This window comes from Chanos chanos, chromosome 6, assembly GCF_902362185.1.
Source record: "Chanos chanos chromosome 6, fChaCha1.1, whole genome shotgun sequence".
Taxonomy (NCBI): domain Eukaryota; kingdom Metazoa; phylum Chordata; class Actinopteri; order Gonorynchiformes; family Chanidae; genus Chanos; species Chanos chanos.
Window position 1 is genome coordinate 527501 of NC_044500.1, and position 17500 is coordinate 545000.

General features: G+C 45.0%; 1 protein-coding gene across 3 annotated transcripts in view; it reads right to left on the bottom strand.

The window, feature by feature from the left end:
* gria4a (glutamate receptor, ionotropic, AMPA 4a) overlaps nt 1-17500 on the bottom strand; it is an 84654-nt gene that overhangs the window by 39958 nt on the left and 27196 nt on the right. For all 3 annotated transcript variants that reach the window (XM_030778656.1, XM_030778654.1, XM_030778657.1), the window contains exons 4-6: nt 12569-12753; nt 10035-10088; nt 4810-4968 (exon numbers count right to left, since the gene is read on the bottom strand). In XM_030778656.1, the coding sequence (XP_030634516.1) occupies nt 4810-4968; nt 10035-10088; nt 12569-12753 (398 nt within the window). The remainder of the gene's footprint in view (nt 1-4809; nt 4969-10034; nt 10089-12568; nt 12754-17500) is intronic.

Sequence of the window (17500 nt, forward strand, 5' to 3'; positions counted from 1 at the left end):
TACAGTATTCGATGGAAGAAAAGGCGACCGGATCCCTTTTTATTTCTTAAAACGTCGACGAACTAAATCAAAAACCCTTCAAGATCATCGGACAAGCAACGGAGCCCCGAAGATCTTCAAGTGACATGGAAAGGAACTTCTCCCTGGACCTGTGAATCGCACTGCTCATCAGGCCACCAAAGACGCACCTTCGGTCACCACGCAATGAGCTATTCAAAGTAAGGCTGGCATCCGGGCATACTTTAGTATTAAGATTATATGCAGTTAACGTGAAGGAAGTGTTGTTATTTGAATTCTTTTATGATTTAAATGTACGCACTGTATTTCATGCATAATGCGGTTTTTAGCCGCTTCTTATTTTCTTTTGGTTACAACTTATGAAGGATAGATCTGGCATGCGTTCCCTCTCTCTCCTGTCCTGATTGCACACCTCTGACATTGGGATTGCAGTGTGACTTAAGGGGTTGGGTAGACCTCTCGTTGCCCATCCCCAGTCTCATTGGTGCCTAGCACACACACTTGCGCACTACATCCTCATACCACACATTCCTCTTGCCTGTGCGCCTGCGCATAGCCTCTCTCCCTCACTCCTCCCTCTCTCTTCTGTGTGCAGCTGGGCACATGCCCACATACACGTACGCTCTCTCTCTCTCTCTCACACACACACACACACACACACACACACACATACACACACACACACTCATCTCTGCTCTAACACTCATTCAGTCCTGCACTGAATACTTGTACATAGCTTCATCACCATTATATTACCATTTACCCTTTGATCATTCTATTTGCAGCTGATTATTGATTGTACCATATCAGTGTTAGTTTGCCAAGTAGTATTGATTATGTTAATAAATAGTGTCTTTGAAATAAACTGTTTCTGCCGCAGTATTCATTGAATGCCAACCTCTGCCATCAAAGCATTCCCAATTACCTTCACCAACCTGGTTGTTCATGAGTGTTATGGGTTTAGTAGTGTAATTGTAATACATTAGTACTGCAGTACTCTCTAAGACTGTAGCACAATGTTACAGCTAGCGTATCCCATTAATCTTAGTTGTTTAATTAATAAAATATTGAACACCCAAATTAATGGTTAATAAATTATATGAGACTGACTTATATGAGACTGATTTATTGATCCTATTGCACCTACATCTTTTGGTCTCCCCTGTGTTAGGATTGCAGTTGTACCTACAGGAGGGAGAGAGAGGGTGAACAGAGATAATGTGTACTGAGGAAGAGGAGGGAGAGAGAGGTGAATAGAGAAGATGTGTACTGAGGAAGAGGAGGGAGAAGAAGGTGAATAGAGAAGATGTGTACTGAGGAAGAGGAGGGAGAGAGAGGTGAACAGAGATAATGTGTACTGAGGAAGAGGAGGGAGAGAGAGGTGAATAGAGAAGATGTGTACTGAGGAAGAGGAGGGAGAGGAAGGTGAATAGAGAAGATGTGTACTGAGGAAGAGGAGGGAGAGAGAGGTGAACAGAGAAGATGTGTACTGAGGAAGAGGAGGGAGAGAGAGGTGAATAGAGAAGATGTGTACTGAGGAAGAGGAGGGAGAAGAAGGTGAATAGAGAAGATGTGTACTGAGGAAGAGGAGGGAGAGAGAGGTGAACAGAGAAGATGTGTACTGAGGAAGAGGAGGGAGAGAGAGGTGAACAGAGAAGATGTGTACTGAGGAAGAGGAGGGAGAGAGAGGTGAATAGAGAAGATGTGTACTGAGGAAGAGGAGGGAGAGAGAGGTGAACAGAGACAATGTGTACTGAGGAAGAGGAGGGAGGCATGGAAGGGGAGCAGTGATGTGTACTGAGGAGTTTTGTGTTTATCTTGTAGATCTGTGTGCCTACTTGATATTCTTGTCTAAATTTCATAAATTGTCACTTTTTGTTGTTTTATTAAGAGTAAATGGTGGTGGTGTGTGTGTGTGTGTGTGTGTGTGTGTGTGTGTGTGTGTGTGTGTGTGTGTGTGTGTGTGTGTGTGTGTGTGTGGACAGATCAATAGTAAGTCTAGTACACTGCTGTTACTACTGCTGGTCCATTAAGCTACCATATCAGCCTCAATGCACATATGCACACAGACACTCTAAACACACACAGACACACACAGACACACACTCTAAACATACACAGACACACAGACACACACACACTTAATATATATACACTTAAATAGATCCACAGTCACACACAGTCACTCAGTAACACAGACACACACACACTTAATATATATACAGTTAAATAGAACCACAGTCACACACAGTCACTCAGTAACACAGACGCACAGAACTCAACTTGTAAGCAACATCTCTGACCTCTTCACCTCAACATCTCTGAACTCTTCACCTCGTTACAAACTGCTAAACACACGCACACACAACACACACACACACACACACTGTACCCACAGGTGTTTTAGTATGGTCAGTAATGAGAGACTGAATTCTCTCTCTCTCCCCCTCACCTCTCTACTGTCCTGATTTACCTGTTTTTACAGCACAGACATTTCAGCCCCTCACACCAGTACTCTGATTTCTACCTCTTCTATCTTTTTGCACTTTCCTCTTAAGAGAGAGACAGATAGAGAGAGACAGATAGAGAGAGATAGACAGAGAGAGACAGAGAGAGAGAGGAGAGAGAGGGAGGAAGAGAGAGACAGAGAGAGAGAGACAGACAGAGAGAGGGAGGAAGAGAGAGACAGATAGAGAGAGGAGAGAGAGGGAGGAAGAGAGAGACAGATAGAGAGAGATAGACAGAGAGAGATAGACAGAGAGAGACAGATAGAGAGAGGAGAGAGGGAGGAAGAGAGAGACAGATAGAGAGAGGAGAGAGAGGGAGGAAGAGAGAGACAGATAGAGGGAGAGAGACAGAGAGAGACAGATAGAGAGAGACAGATAGAGAGAGACAGATAGAGAGAGGAGCGAGAGGGAGGAAGAGAGCGCTTCAGAGAGGGAGAGACAGAGAGAGACAGATAGAGGGAGGAAGAGAGAGACAGATAGAGAGAGGTAGACAGAGAGAGACAGATAGAGAGAGATAGACAGAGAGAGACAGATAGAGAGAGGAGAGAGAGGGAGGAAGAGAGAGACAGACAGAGAGAGACATAGAGAGAGGAGAGAGAGGGAGGAAGAGAGAGAGAGATAGAGAGAGATAGACAGAGAGAGACAGATAGAGAGAGACAGATAGAGAGAGATAGACAGAGAGAGACAGATAGAGACAGATAGAGAGAGACAGATAGAGAGAAGAGAGAGAGGGAGGAAGAGAGAGACAGATAGAGGGAGAGAGACAGAGAGAGACAGATAGAGAGAGACAGATAGAGAGAGACAGATAGAGAGAGGAGCGAGAGGGAGGAAGAGAGCGCTTCAGAGAGGGAGAGACAGAGAGAGACAGATAGAGGGAGGAAGAGAGAGACAGATAGAGAGAGGTAGACAGAGAGAGACAGATAGAGAGAGATAGACAGAGAGAGACAGATAGAGAGAGGAGAGAGAGGGAGGAAGAGAGAGACAGACAGAGAGAGACATAGAGAGAGGAGAGAGAGGGAGGAAGAGAGAGAGAGATAGAGAGAGATAGACAGAGAGAGACAGATAGAGAGAGACAGATAGAGAGAGATAGACAGAGAGAGACAGATAGAGACAGATAGAGAGAGACAGATAGAGAGAAGAGAGAGAGGGAGGAAGAGAACGCTTCAGAGAGGGAGAGGAGAGAGACAGATAGAGAGAGGAGAGAGACAGATAGAGAGAGACAGATAGAGAGAGGAGAGAGAGGGAGGAAGAGAGAGACAGATAGAGGGAGAGAGACAGAGAGAGACAGATAGAGAGAGATAGAGAGAGACAGATAGAGAGAGACAGATAGAGAGAGGAGAGAGAGGGAGGAAGAGAGAGACAGACAGAGAGAGACAGATAGAGAGAGACAGATAGAGAGAGGGGAGAGAGGGAGGAAGAGAGAGACAGATAGAGAGAGACAGATAGAGAGAAGAGAGAGAGGGAGGAAGAGAGAGACGGATAGAGAGAGGGGAGAGAGGGAGGAAGAGAGAGACAGATAGAGAGAGACAGATAGAGAGAGACAGATAGAGAGAAGAGAGAGAGGGAGGAAGAGAGCGCTTCAGAGAGGGAGAGAGGGAATTTGGTCCATGTGTGTCCCCTGCCTCGTTGTGCCGCTCTGATTGGATAAACCTTCACAGTCTCTGCTGTCCGTTTCACTCTGATTGGCTAAGCCTTCCCAGGTCTGACTGCTTATTATAGTGTTGACAGGCGGAACCTTCTGTTAACAGGATTCTGGGATCAGAATGAGGTGACCTTGGCCAGCTGCAGACAGACACTTAAAACAGGATGTTCCCCAGCACTCTCTGAATACAGATGATATGTGATTGGACAGGGTGGGGCTCTGAGGGCGGTCCTGATGATACGTGATTGGACAGGGTGGGCTCTGAGGGCGGTCCTGATGATATGTGATTGGACAGGGTGGGGCTCTGAGGGCAGTCCTGATGCTTAACACAGGGCCTCTGGTTGGGTTGTAAATGGAATACAGACACTATGAGTGGACTATGGATGGGTTTGACTATGGATGGGTTTGACTATGGATGGGTTTGACTATGGATGGGCTGCATAGTGCATCTGTCCATTTTCCTTGGTGAAAACTCAGAGAGAGAGCAAATAGTGAGAGAGAGAGAGAGAGAGAGAAAAGCAGAGAGAAAATGAAACTTGAGGAAGAGTTCTAGTGAAATAAGATGTTTTAGTCTTTGGGGTTTGCCCTGAGCCCCTGTCAGATGTGTGTGTGGGTGGCAGGAAGGTGCTTACAGGTCTTTACCTTGGGAGGACTCTCAGAGCCAGGGTACTCCCTCTGGTCCAGTTTGTTCCAGCGTTGCATCAGTTTGAGCACCATTGGTTTACTGAAGTCCACCAACTGAAAACCAGTCACGTTGGCACCACCATGCATAAACCGCTCCAGGGAAATGTCCTTAAAACCCTGCAGAGAGAGAGAGAGAGAGAGAGTAAGGGAGAGAGAGATCCTGATGTCTTGGTGCACTTCAACTTTAAAGGCAAGCATCAGGGTCAGGGTCAGGGTCAGGGTCAGGGTTAGGGTTAGGGTCAGGGTCAGGGTCAGGGTCAGGGTCAGGGTTAGGGCTAGGGGGAGTGTTCACAATATCCAAGTCAAGAGAGATTTTGTACAGCACTATGAAGAATTTTTTTTTATTAGGGGAAACACTAGTATGTCCAGTCTTTGTTGTGTGTCTGTGTATGTGTGTGTGTGTGCGTGTGTGTGTGTGTGTGTGCGTGTGTGTGTGTGTGTGTGTGTGTGCGTGTGTGTGTGTGTGTGTGCGTGTGTGTGTGTGCGTGTGTGTGTGTGTGTGCGTGTGTGTGTATGTTGTTTAGAGGAGTTGTGCAGTAGGTCAGACTAAATGCATCCAGTAGTTCAAAGCTCTTCTGGCTACATGGAGCAGCTTCTCTCTCCCTTTCTTTCTCTTTCTCTTTCTCTCTTTCTCTTTCTCTTTCTCTGTCTGTCTGTCTGTCTGTCTCTCTCTCTCTGTATCATGTTCTGTCTATGATAATAACAGGAAATGTAAAGCGTGTGGACAGCCGTGACAATAGGCATCAGCTTCGATGTCATGGCGACAGTGAGAATGCTGAACAACGATTGGTCACACACAAGTTACTGACAACCAATCAGGAAAAATTTCTCTCCCTGTCACTCAAAGAAAGGGTCACAGATCCCAACAGTAGTCTAAAATGGTGTGTGTGTGTGTGTGTGTGTCTGTGTCTGTGTGTGTGTGTGTGTCTGTGTGTGTGTGTTTGTCTGTGTGTGTGTGTGTGTGTGTCTGTGTGTGTGTCTGTGTGTGTGTGTGTGTGTCTGTGTGTGTGTCTGTGTGTGTGCGCGTGTGTTTGTGTGTGTGTTTGTATTGTTTGTATCTGTCCAGTATTCTTGTTCGGACATTTTCCCAGACTGATGAAACTGAACTGTGTTAGAGGACAAAACATTCCCTGTCTTTGCCTGGTTCCTTTTCCTGCCGTGTGGACGTGGAGCACTGAATCCTAGACTTTTCTCACTCTGTCTCTCACATCCCTCACAGCCTGGAAAAACACTACACTACTTCACAGCCTGGAACAAACACTACACCGCTTCACAGCCCGTCCCAAATTTAGTTTGTCACCTTAATATGTGTGATGTCTGACTTTTTAAACTGGCAAGGCTTTTTTCCTGCAGTTATCAGGCACAGTAAACAGATGACTGTCTAACAACACAGACACCCAGTCAACTCTGCAGGCAAGATTAGGCTTTTTGACATTATTTTCATATAATTCATATTAATCTTAACACATGCACGTATTTCTCTGTCTCGGTCTCTCTCTTTTCAAGGCTAGAGGAGTACAAGCAGTGTCTAATCGCTCACAACCATCGTGACATCGTTTTCTCAGACAATACAGTTACGCAGTCTAGACTCATAAACGAGTAATCGTTTCATTCATAATCTATGATCTGATACTTGTCTGCCGTGGTCTGTGGTAGAGAATGAACAGTTCGGCAGTTTCCTGACACCCTGCACAGTAAGCGTGAGTAAGGAGACCCAGCTCTGATAAGCGTATTCCAGGTTCGGTTCACAGGGTTAACGTGCATATTACTGCAAACACGAAGAGGCCCTGCTCTGTTTCCGTAAGGGCAGATATACAGTGAAACATGAAGATATATGGTGAAATCGAACCTAGTGCTCCTTCCCTGGAGTTACTGCACACATGTACTCCACTATGACTGATGCTTCCAAACTGGACTCATCTCTTGTGGGCTGTGGACATTACTCTACAGTGTATTCACAGAGGTGACAACACAGCCATGGCCTTAAATGATGTCACAGAGGAGTATGGTCCTCGTATAAAGATTGGCTGTATCATTACAGATAATACAGGAAACGTGAAGCCTGCCTGCAGAGCGAAGTGGTCACAGCAGTCTGTTCACTGGACGACCTGGATGATGAGGATAAGTCTTTTAAGTTTCAGTGATTGCACTGAAACTGTGTGAGCAGTGAATTTGTCCTCTGCATTTAACCCATCCAACACACCAGTAGTGAACACACAACAGACGCAGGAGCAGTGGGCAGCATTCCTCTGCGCCCGGGGAGCATTAGGGTTAAGTGCCTTGCTCAAAGGCACACAGCCATGGATGCTGGGAATCGAACCGGCAACCCTCCAGTCACAAGCCCGGTTCTCTAACCTTTAGACCACGGCTGCCTACCTTTAGACCACGGCTGGATGTGTGGACAGTTAGGAACCTGGACGATGAGTAACTTTGGGGGACAGACACTCGTGCACACATAACCAGGTCATAACAGTGACTGTCATGCTTTTTACACTTTACAGTCTTATTTTTATTGTCTTGTTTTTCCAGAGACTTCAATCAGTGCAGATGAGAGGCTGTCCGATGGAGACACTTTCCTGCACTGACATGGAAAAGATTTCTCCATCAAAGATTTCTCCATCAAAGATTTCTCCATCAAAGATTTGTCCACCAAAGATTTCTCCATCAAAGATTTGTCCACCAGTGAAAAATTATCCACTGTTACCAAGTCTGCCAGAGCCAGCACAACCTTACAGGGGATTACAGCGTCACAGACCAGAGAAGCAAATACTTCAGCACAATCCAAGACTCAAAAGCTAAATCAGCAGTTGTCTTTTGGGCTTACACAGCTGCATAAACTGCCATTAAAATTCAAACCTCTTAACCCCCAGCAGAGACTTTTAGTCAGAGAGGTTTAATCAGGAGTCCACACCATGCCCGTGTGGGTTACAGAACCATCCCACACCATGCCCGTGTGGGGAACAGAACCATCTCACACCATGCCCGTGTGGGTTACAGAACGGTCCCACACCATGCCCGTGTGGGGAACAGAACCATCTCACACCATGCCCGTGTGGGGAACAGAACCGTCTCACACCATGCCCGTGTGGGTTACAGAACCATCTCACACCATGCCCGTGTGGGGAACAGAACCATCTCACACCATGCCCGTGTGGGTTACAGAACCGTCCCACACCATGCCCGTGTGGGGAACAGAACCATCTCACACCATACCATGCCCATGTGGGTTACAGAACCGTCCCACACCATGCCCGTGTGGGGAACAGAACCATCCCACACCATGCCCGTGTGGGGAACATGGCCCTCATTTTTTGAAAGTAATCATCCTCTAATTATTTCATCATTCCCTTCTGTAGTAACCAAGAACCACAGAAGACGTCCAAAGACATACTGATATGGAGAAGGGTGTTTTTAGTGTCATTCCAGAACAGGTTGTACATGAAAGAGCATGAAATGAGGTACTTGGGTCCCAGTTCAGGTTACAGCAACAATAAAATCAAGAAGACAGCACACAATAAAACACCATTAAAAATAATATACAGAAGTATTGGTATAATGTGAGCAGAGAGTGAGGACAGGAATAAGACTATGGTGATTAAGTCTAGGTAATCTAAATGATCCGTGATAGGTCACATATATTATTACAGGTTCCTAAGATTAAGTTTAATGGTTGAAGTCTGATGACAAACTGTGGGCAGTTGGGTGATGTTTGGGTGATGTGTCAGTACGTAATATTCAGCACTTTATTAGAACCCAACAGTGCACAAAAGCTAGTAATGTAGTTTGGAAAGCGAATGTTACAGTCACATTAGACATAAATGTGTCTTGGTGTACTAAAACACTAACAGCAAAACTGTGTGAGACTGCCACATTAAGACTGGGTCAGATCATTTTAATTGTTATGAAGGCCATAAATATAAATACATAACGGGTTCACTATCTGTGAGAGAAACTAGGGGTATGTATTTTCATTTATAATGTAATGGTATGTTTTTTAATCCACTGTCACAGGATGGTATGTAGGTGTGGGTTCTTTAAGGTAGCACGACTCAAGGCGATTTAAGCAGGATGTGTGTTAGTCATGGGGGAGGGCTTACGGGGAGAGGGGGAAGTTGTGTTAGGTAAAGGGGAGGGTTTAGTCATTTTCACTGACTATTAGTTTAATTTCAGGACCACGAAAGGGGAGTTAAAGGGCATATTTGTGTTGTAATTGATAAGTTCATTCTGTAATACATAGCGCTGTGCGTGTCTTGACTCTTCTCTGTTGCTGTGCGGTTCATTCGTACACTGTGGTTGAAGCCAAAACTGAAGTTTGTAGATATTTTGTGTTTTGGGTAATGTGACAACCTGAGTCCATTATCATGGTAGTATTTATGGTATTTATCGATTTTTTCACCCATACTTTTTTTCAGCCAAAAGAACCCCTTGTGCGTTTAACACAGACCCAATTAGTCAAAGGTTGCGTGTTACAACTGTATTCACATACAGCGGAACCACTGCACAGACCACTATGGTAGTATGGTTTATCATAGACCACTATGGTATTACATTACCAGTATGGTTTATCATAGACCATTATGGTATTACATTTAAACTAGTACAGTTTATCATAGACAATTTAACAGTGTTTTGTTAAGACTTTACATTTGACACATTCATGATGTAAGCATTGGCTGGTATAACTGTGTAGGAAATCATCTGAGATTAGTCTAACATTATTGGATCTTAAGAGTTAGTCTAACATTATTAGGTCTTAAGAGTTAGTGTAACATTATTGGGTCTTAAGAGTAAGTCTAACATTATTAGGTCTTAAGAGTTAGCCTAACATTATTAGGTCTTAAGAGTTAGTCTAACATTATTAGGTCTTAAGAGTTAGTCTAACATTATTAGGTCTTAAGAGTAAGTCTAACATTATTGGGTCTTAAGAGTTAGTCTAACATTATTAGGTCTTAAGAGTTAGTCTAACATTATTAGGTCTTAAGAGTTAGTCTAACATTATTAGGTCTTGGTCTTGGACTTGGCCTTGCCATGACTAATGTCTTCCAAAACTCTGTCCTGGCTCAGACCTGACCCCTCTGGTCTTAGGGTGGACTAGGACTTGGACTACATGGACCATTAATGTGATTACTGATTACGCACACATGTACAAACACACACACACACACACACACACATTCTCTTACCAGGTTCGCTAAGATGTAATGGTAGCCTTTGACATGTTTTCCCACACTCACGATCTGAAAAGGACAAAAACAGAGGAAGGGAGTGAGAGAAAAGACTTGGCAATCTGTGTGTGTGTGTGTGTGTGTGTGTCTGTGTGCGTGTGAGTGTGTGTGTGTGTCTGTGTGTGTGTATGTGTCTGTGTGTGTGTGTGTGTCTGTGTGTGTGTGTGTGTCTGTGTGTGTGTGTGAGTGTGTGTGTGTGTGTGTGTGTCTGTGCGCGCGCGCGCGTGTGTGTGTGTGTATGTGTGCGTGCGTGTGTATGTGTGTGTGCGTGTGTGTGTGTGAGTGCATGTGTGTGTGCGTGTGTGTGTGTGTGCGTGTGTGTGTGTGAGTGCATGTGTGTGTGCGTGTGTGTACAGAGACACTGTTAAACAAGTAGATTTTTTCATTTGAACAGATCAATGTTAGTGTATAGCAATTACTATGTAACAGATCAATGTTAGTGTATAGTAATTAGCAAGCATGAACACTTACGCCTGAAGGAAAGATGACAGTTTCAGAAAAGTAAACACTCCCAGAGAAGCCTGCTGTCTCACGCTCATGAACAGACTGAGAATGAATAGAGCTAGCTAACTTAGCAAACACAGGTGTTGCTTAAGAGCTAACAGTTAACTGTGGATGAAAAGGAACACTCTGGAATGTTTCTTTTTCTTTTCTTTTCTTTTTTCTTTTTACCGTTTATAAGCAGAAGTCATACATAGTCTGAGACTTTCTCTTAGCTTGAACCCTAATGACTCACTCTCCACTGGTGGTGTTAATGTGCATTCCAGAACAGGCTGTACTGACCAGAGGTCCAAACCCCAGATTTGTACGCTAAATGTCTGTCAGAATATTCTGGCCTAAATGTTGATCAGGTTATATTAGCTTTCCTTAAAGTTGGTTGGGACATGTCTTTACCATCCATACATAAATCTCTGCCTCTGTGTGTGCGTGTGTGTGTGTGTGTGTGTGTGTGTGTGTGTGTGCGTGTGTGTGTGTGTGTGTGTGTGTGTGTGTGTGTGTGTGTGTGTGTGTGTGTGTGTGTGTGTGTGTGTGTGTGTGTGTGTGTGTGTGCCTGAGCTCGAAGATGTGAAATATTTTTTGTCTTTTCCCAAGATCTGTTTGTGCTGGTGAGTTTTCATGTCTTATTTTATAGCTTGAAATTCACAGAGCTATTCACTGCTGGCTTTTCTTCAGTCAACGACTGTGAGACAAAATTCTCTCTAAGTTAAAGAATATGTTTTCCCTGTACTCACACCACTGTTACTCATCCCTCTCTTTCTTTCACTCTCTCTCTCTCTCTCTCTCTTTCTGTCGCTCTCTTTCTCTTTATCTCACCCCTCCCTCTCTGTCTCTCTCCCTTTATCGCTCTCTCTCCCTTTATCTCTCCCTTTCTCCCCCCCCCCCTCTCTCTTTCTCTCATTGTCTCATTCTGTCCCTAGCATTACCATATTCTGAAGATAAAATGAACCTGGCCCCCTCTTCCCCCGTGCAGAAACCCCTGTACTGTGGCGAGTGTGTCACTCACATCTGGCAGAGGCTATGACTGCCACAGCTGGCAGAGCTGGGCGAGCTCTTCTGTTCTCTTCTGTTCTGTGTTGATGTTACAGTAGCTCCACCCCAGCAGCTGCCCACTGGATTCCCTGTACTGTGTGTGTGTGTGTGTGTGTGTGTGTGTCTGTGTGTGTGTGTGTGTATATGTGTGTGTGTGTGTGTGTGTGTGTGTGTGCGTGTCTGTGTGTGTGTGTGTATATGTGTGTGTGTGTGTGTGCGTGTGTGTGTGTCTGTGTGTGTGTGTGTGTGTGTGTGTGCGTGTCTGTGTGTGTGCGTGTATATGTGTGTGTGTGTGTGTGTGTGTGTGTGTTTGTGTGTGTTTGTGCGTGTGTGTGTGTGTTTCTGCCTGAATTTGTGAAAATGCCTGCAGGGAAGAGCGAACCAGAGTTCAGCTCAGGGGGACGTGAGAAAAGACACTGAACAGACAGACTGTGTGACGATCAAACCTTTTCCTGTCGAACAAGATTATACATCACACAGAACTGGGTAAACAGCCAAAGACACACGCGCACGTGCACACACACACACGCGCGCGCACACGTGCACACACACACGCACACGCACACACACACACACATATATTGAAGAGATGAGTGAATGAACAGATGCCTCACGAGAGAAAAAAGGGAAAATGAGAGACCTTGTGAGAAACCAAACCAAAGGGAGGAACTACAAAGATAAAAAATAGTTTAACTGCTGTCGTGTGTGTGTGTGTGTGTGTGTGTGTGTGTGTGTGTGTGTGGATGTGTAGGTGTGTGTATGTGTGTGTGTGTGTGTGTGTGTGTGTGTGTGTGTGGATGTGTAGGTGTGTGTGTGTGTGTGTGTGTGTGTGTGTGTGTGTGTGTGTGTGTGTGGATGTGTAGGTGTGTGTATGTGTGAGTGTATGTGTGTGTGTGTGTGTGTGGATGTGTATGTGTGTGTATGTGTGTGAGTGTGTGTGCGTCCCGAGATGACCTTCTCACCTGCTCTAGAATGTTCTGGAGTCTTTCTGCCTCTAGGTCGATAACAAATTTTTTCTCCTGTCTTCGGTCCAGGTCTTCTAGAAGTCGGCGGTAACTGGCATCATTAAAGTTCTCCACGCAGATCGCGCTGACCTGCCAACTGTTCTGCCCTGCTCGCTCCATGATGGCCTGGAGGATCGCGTATCCTAGCAACACAATAACAAAAACACCTGAGTAAACAAAAACACAACAATGACAAGTAAACAGGATGTTTTCAGAGGGGTCATTAGCTTTTTCTGTCTCCACTCCTGACACCCTCTTCTTTCCCTCTCTTTATCTTCTCCTCTCTTCTGTCTGACAGACTCACAGTGATCACTGAGGCAGAGTGTAGTTGATGACAGAGTGTAGTTGATGGTAGAGTGTAGTTGATGACAGAGTGGGGTTGATGACAGAGTGGGGTTGATGACAGAGTGGGGTTGATGGTAGAGTGTAGTTGATGGTAGAGTGGGATTGATGGTAGAGTGGGATTGATGGTAGAGTGGGGCTGATGGTAGAGTGTAGTTGATGGTAGAGTGGGGTTAATGGTAGAGTGTAGTTGATGGTAGAGTGGGGTTGATGACAGAGTGGGGTTGATGACAGAGTGGGGTTGATGGTAGAGTGGGGTTAATGGTAGAGTGTAGTTGATGGTAGAGTGGGGTTGATGACAGAGTGGGGTTGATGACAGAGTGGGGTTGATGACAGAGTGGGGTTAATGGTAGAGTGTAGTTAATGGTAGAGTGGGGTTAATGGTAGAGTGTAGTTGATGGTAGAGTGGGATTGATGGTAGAGTGGGTTTGATGGTAGAGTGCGGTTGATGGTAGAGTGGGATTGATGGTAGAGTGGGGTTGATGACAGAGTGGGGTTGATGACAGAGTGGGGTTAATGGTAGAGTGTAGTTGATGGTAGAGTGGGGTTGATGGTAGAGTGGGATTGATGGTAGAGTGGGATTGATGGTAGAGTGTAGTTGATGGTAGAGTGTAGTTGATAGTAGAGTGCGGTTAATGGTAGAGTGGGGTTGATGACAGAGTGGGGTTGATGGTAGAGTGGGATTGATGGTAGAGTGGGGTTAATGGTAGAGTGTAGTTGATGGTAGAGTGGGATTGATGGTAGAGTGTGGTTGATGGTAGAGTGGGATTGATGGTAGAGTGGGGTTGATGACAGAGTGGGGTTGATGGTAGAGTGTAGTTGATGGTAGAGTGAGGTTGATGACAGAGTGGGGTTGATGACAGAGTGGGGTTGATGACAGAGTGGGGTTGATGGTAGAGTGTAGTTGATGGTAGAGTGGGATTGATGGTAGAGTGTAGTTGATGGTAGAGTGTAGTTGATGGTAGAGTGAGGTTGATGGTAGAGTGGGGTTGATGGTAGAGTGGGGTTGATGACAGAGTGGGGTTGATGGTAGAGTGTAGTTGATGGTAGAGTGGGGTTGATGGTAGAGTGGGGTTGATGACAGAGTGGGGTCGATGGTAGAGTGTAGTTTGTGGTGCAGGGTGATTGGGTGTCAGTGGTGGAGGATTATCTCACAGTCTGTATCTGTTTTAGCTGCTACTTTCACAACGCTGAACTGTTACAACACTGAACTTTTACAGCACTGAAGTGTTACAACACTGAGCTATTACAACACTGAAGTGTTACAATGCTGAATGGTTACAACACTGAACTGTTACAACACTGAACTGTTACAATGCTGAACTGTTACAACACTGAACTGTTACAACACTGAACTATTACAACACTGAACTGTTGCAATGCTGAACTATTACAACACCGAACTGTTACAACACTGAACTGTTATGATACTGAACTGTTACAGCTCTGAACTGTTACAACACTGAAATGTTACAACTCTGAAATGTTACAACACTGAACTGTTACAATGCTGAACTGTTATTACACTGATCTATTACAATGTTGTACTGTTGTTACAGTGTTGATCCTCACGGGTATCTGATCTAAATACGGTTGATTTCATACTTTTAACATAGTCTCACAGGAGGATTTACTGGCACCCCCCCACCCCACACGCAGTTTGATTCGTCTGCAAGCTTCCTAAACTCTTCCTGTAACTTTCATTCTTATTCAGAGTGGTATACTGCTGATGCCTCACAATGTCAGTACGGCGCAGAACTCTTCTACAACCTTCCTCAGGTGACTTTGGACTGACGTTTTTGGAAAATGACAGCAACAGTGTAACAGTTCTCCTCAGGTACCTCAGCAGGGATAGAGCACTCCGCTCTGGCTTTGGGTTGGTTAAGATGGCTTTGAAGTGTAGAAACAGGGGAATGTAATTGTGTTATGTCATCTGAAGAGCAACCAATGGACAGTGCTCTCTCTTCTCTTCTGCTCTCTCTTCTCCCCTTCCTAAAGAAATGGACATCTTTAACTCTCTTGTGTGCAGACACTAAAATGTGGTGCTGGCAGAAGGCTAAACAGCAGCGTTCTCAGGGACCAGTCATGTTGGGGCCAAACTATCAGAGAATGACTTGGATTTACTGATTTGGAATAATTTAGACGCTGGCTTCATGTCTTTCCATCGAGGAAAGGTTTTGAATAGTGTTGCTCACACCTGTCTGTCTGATACCTGCAGAGACCGAGGATTCGGAGCTTCGCGTCTTTGGTAAGTGAGCAAAAGCCTGTGGAGGAAAAGTCACATGGTCTTTGTGTGACCCTGTTATAGCTGAGAACAGTCTCTGACAGAGATGTCTTCTGTCAGGTCGACTGTACAACACCAGCATAGAACTGGCCTTCTCTATTTAGTACCTTTAGCAATACGGGAATACAGGGGAATTAGGCGTCTTCTCCATATCAGACATCGTTTTTTCAAATGAAAAAAATCTCTGTTAAACTTCATTTTACTCTTTGTTCAAAGTACAAATAAATATTTGAAGATTACCTATTTTCTACCTGGTTTTATATTTGAAAGGCTTTATGAATATTAGCGCTGGACCCAAATACTTGACTATTCAGATATCCGTTCAATGGGTAGGTATTCAGTTTTCAATTTGGGGATTTGGATATGTGGGGGGGGGGGGGTTGCTAAGTGTAGGCCATCAACAAAGGCGAGCTGCCAAAATACGTGTTGTCAGCACATTCTGGTAAAATGTTTATACTTTTTACTTGGGTGCCTGTCATCCCTCTCACTCACAGCGGTCAACGTCCACACTTCAGCTCACCTTGGCCATTAATCCCTAACCCTATCCCTAACCCTAACCCTATCCCTAACCCTATCCCTAACCCTAACCCTAACAAAGGCTACGTCCACACTAAGCCGGCTCAATCTGAAACCGCTGATTTCATGTAAAAACATTTCTCCGTATACACCATCATTTTCATACTGCTTTCCAAATGTACGTCCACACCAAAACGCTGAAACACCTTAGTGTTTGCAGTTACGGCACTATGACGTTGTCCCACCAGCTACTTGTTCGGCCAGGTTGCGTCCAAAATCGCCGCTCCATGTAGGATTTGAGCCGCCCCTCTTAAGCAAAGTAAATATAAAGCTCTTCTTCTGCGTTGGAACAGTGCATGTGCATTGTACAATATGATGATCAGTGACTGAAGACGGATTAGCAAACGTGACAGAGCAGCACTGACCGCATTTCGCCCGTCATGTTTGTGTTAGTGTCTCGAGCATAAACTTTCCCCGGTGTCATGGCAACCATATGTCACTGTTTCTGAAACTCCGTTTTCCCTGTCCACAATACAACATGAACCCAGCGTTTTTGAAAAGTATCGTTTTCAGTGGCAGGAAACGCTGGAGTAATATCAGGCTGAGTTCCTCTCAAGTCATGCTCAGCACCCCCCCCCCCCCCCCCCCCCCCAGTCTTCGCTGACACAGACACATAATCTCACTCTGATACAGACGCATAATCTCACTCTGACACAGACACATAATCTCACTCTGACACAGACGCATAATCTCACTCTGACACAGACACATAATCTCACTCTGACACAGACACATAATCTCACTCTGACACAGACACATAGTCTCACTCTGACACAGACACATAACCACACTCTGACACAGACGCATAATCTCACTCTGACACAGACGCATAATCTCACTCTGACACAGACACATAGTCTCACTCTGACACAGACACATAATCTCACTCTGACACAGACGCATAATCTCACTCTGACACAGACACATAATCTCACTCTGACACAGACACATGATCTCACTCTGACATAGACACATAGTCTCACTCTGACACAGACACATAATCTCACTCTGACACAAACGCATAATCTCACTCTGACACAGACACATAACCTCACTCTGACACATACACATAATCTCACTCTGACACAGACACATGATCTCACTCTGACATAGACACATGATCTCACTCTGACATAGACACATAGTCTCACTCTGACACAGACACATAATCTCACTCTGACACAGACACATGATCTCACTCTGACATAGACACATAGTCTCACTCTGACACAGACACATAATCTCACTCTGACACAGACACATGATCTCACTCTGACACATACACATAATCTCACTCTGACACAGACACATAATCTCACTCTGACACAGACGCATAATCTCACTCTGACACAGACACATAGTCTCACTCTGACACAGACACATAATCTCACTCTGACACAGACGCATAATCTCACTCTGACACAGACACATAGTCTCACTCTGACACAGACACATAGTCTCGCTCTGACACAGACACATAATCTCACTCTGACATAGACACATAATCTCACTCTGACACAGACACATAATCTCACTCTGACACAGACGCATAATCTCACTCTGACACAGACACATAGTCTCACTCTGACACAGACACATAGTCTCACTCTGACACAGACACATAACCTCACTCTGACACAGACGCATAATCTCACTCTGACACAGACACATAGTCTCACTCTGACACA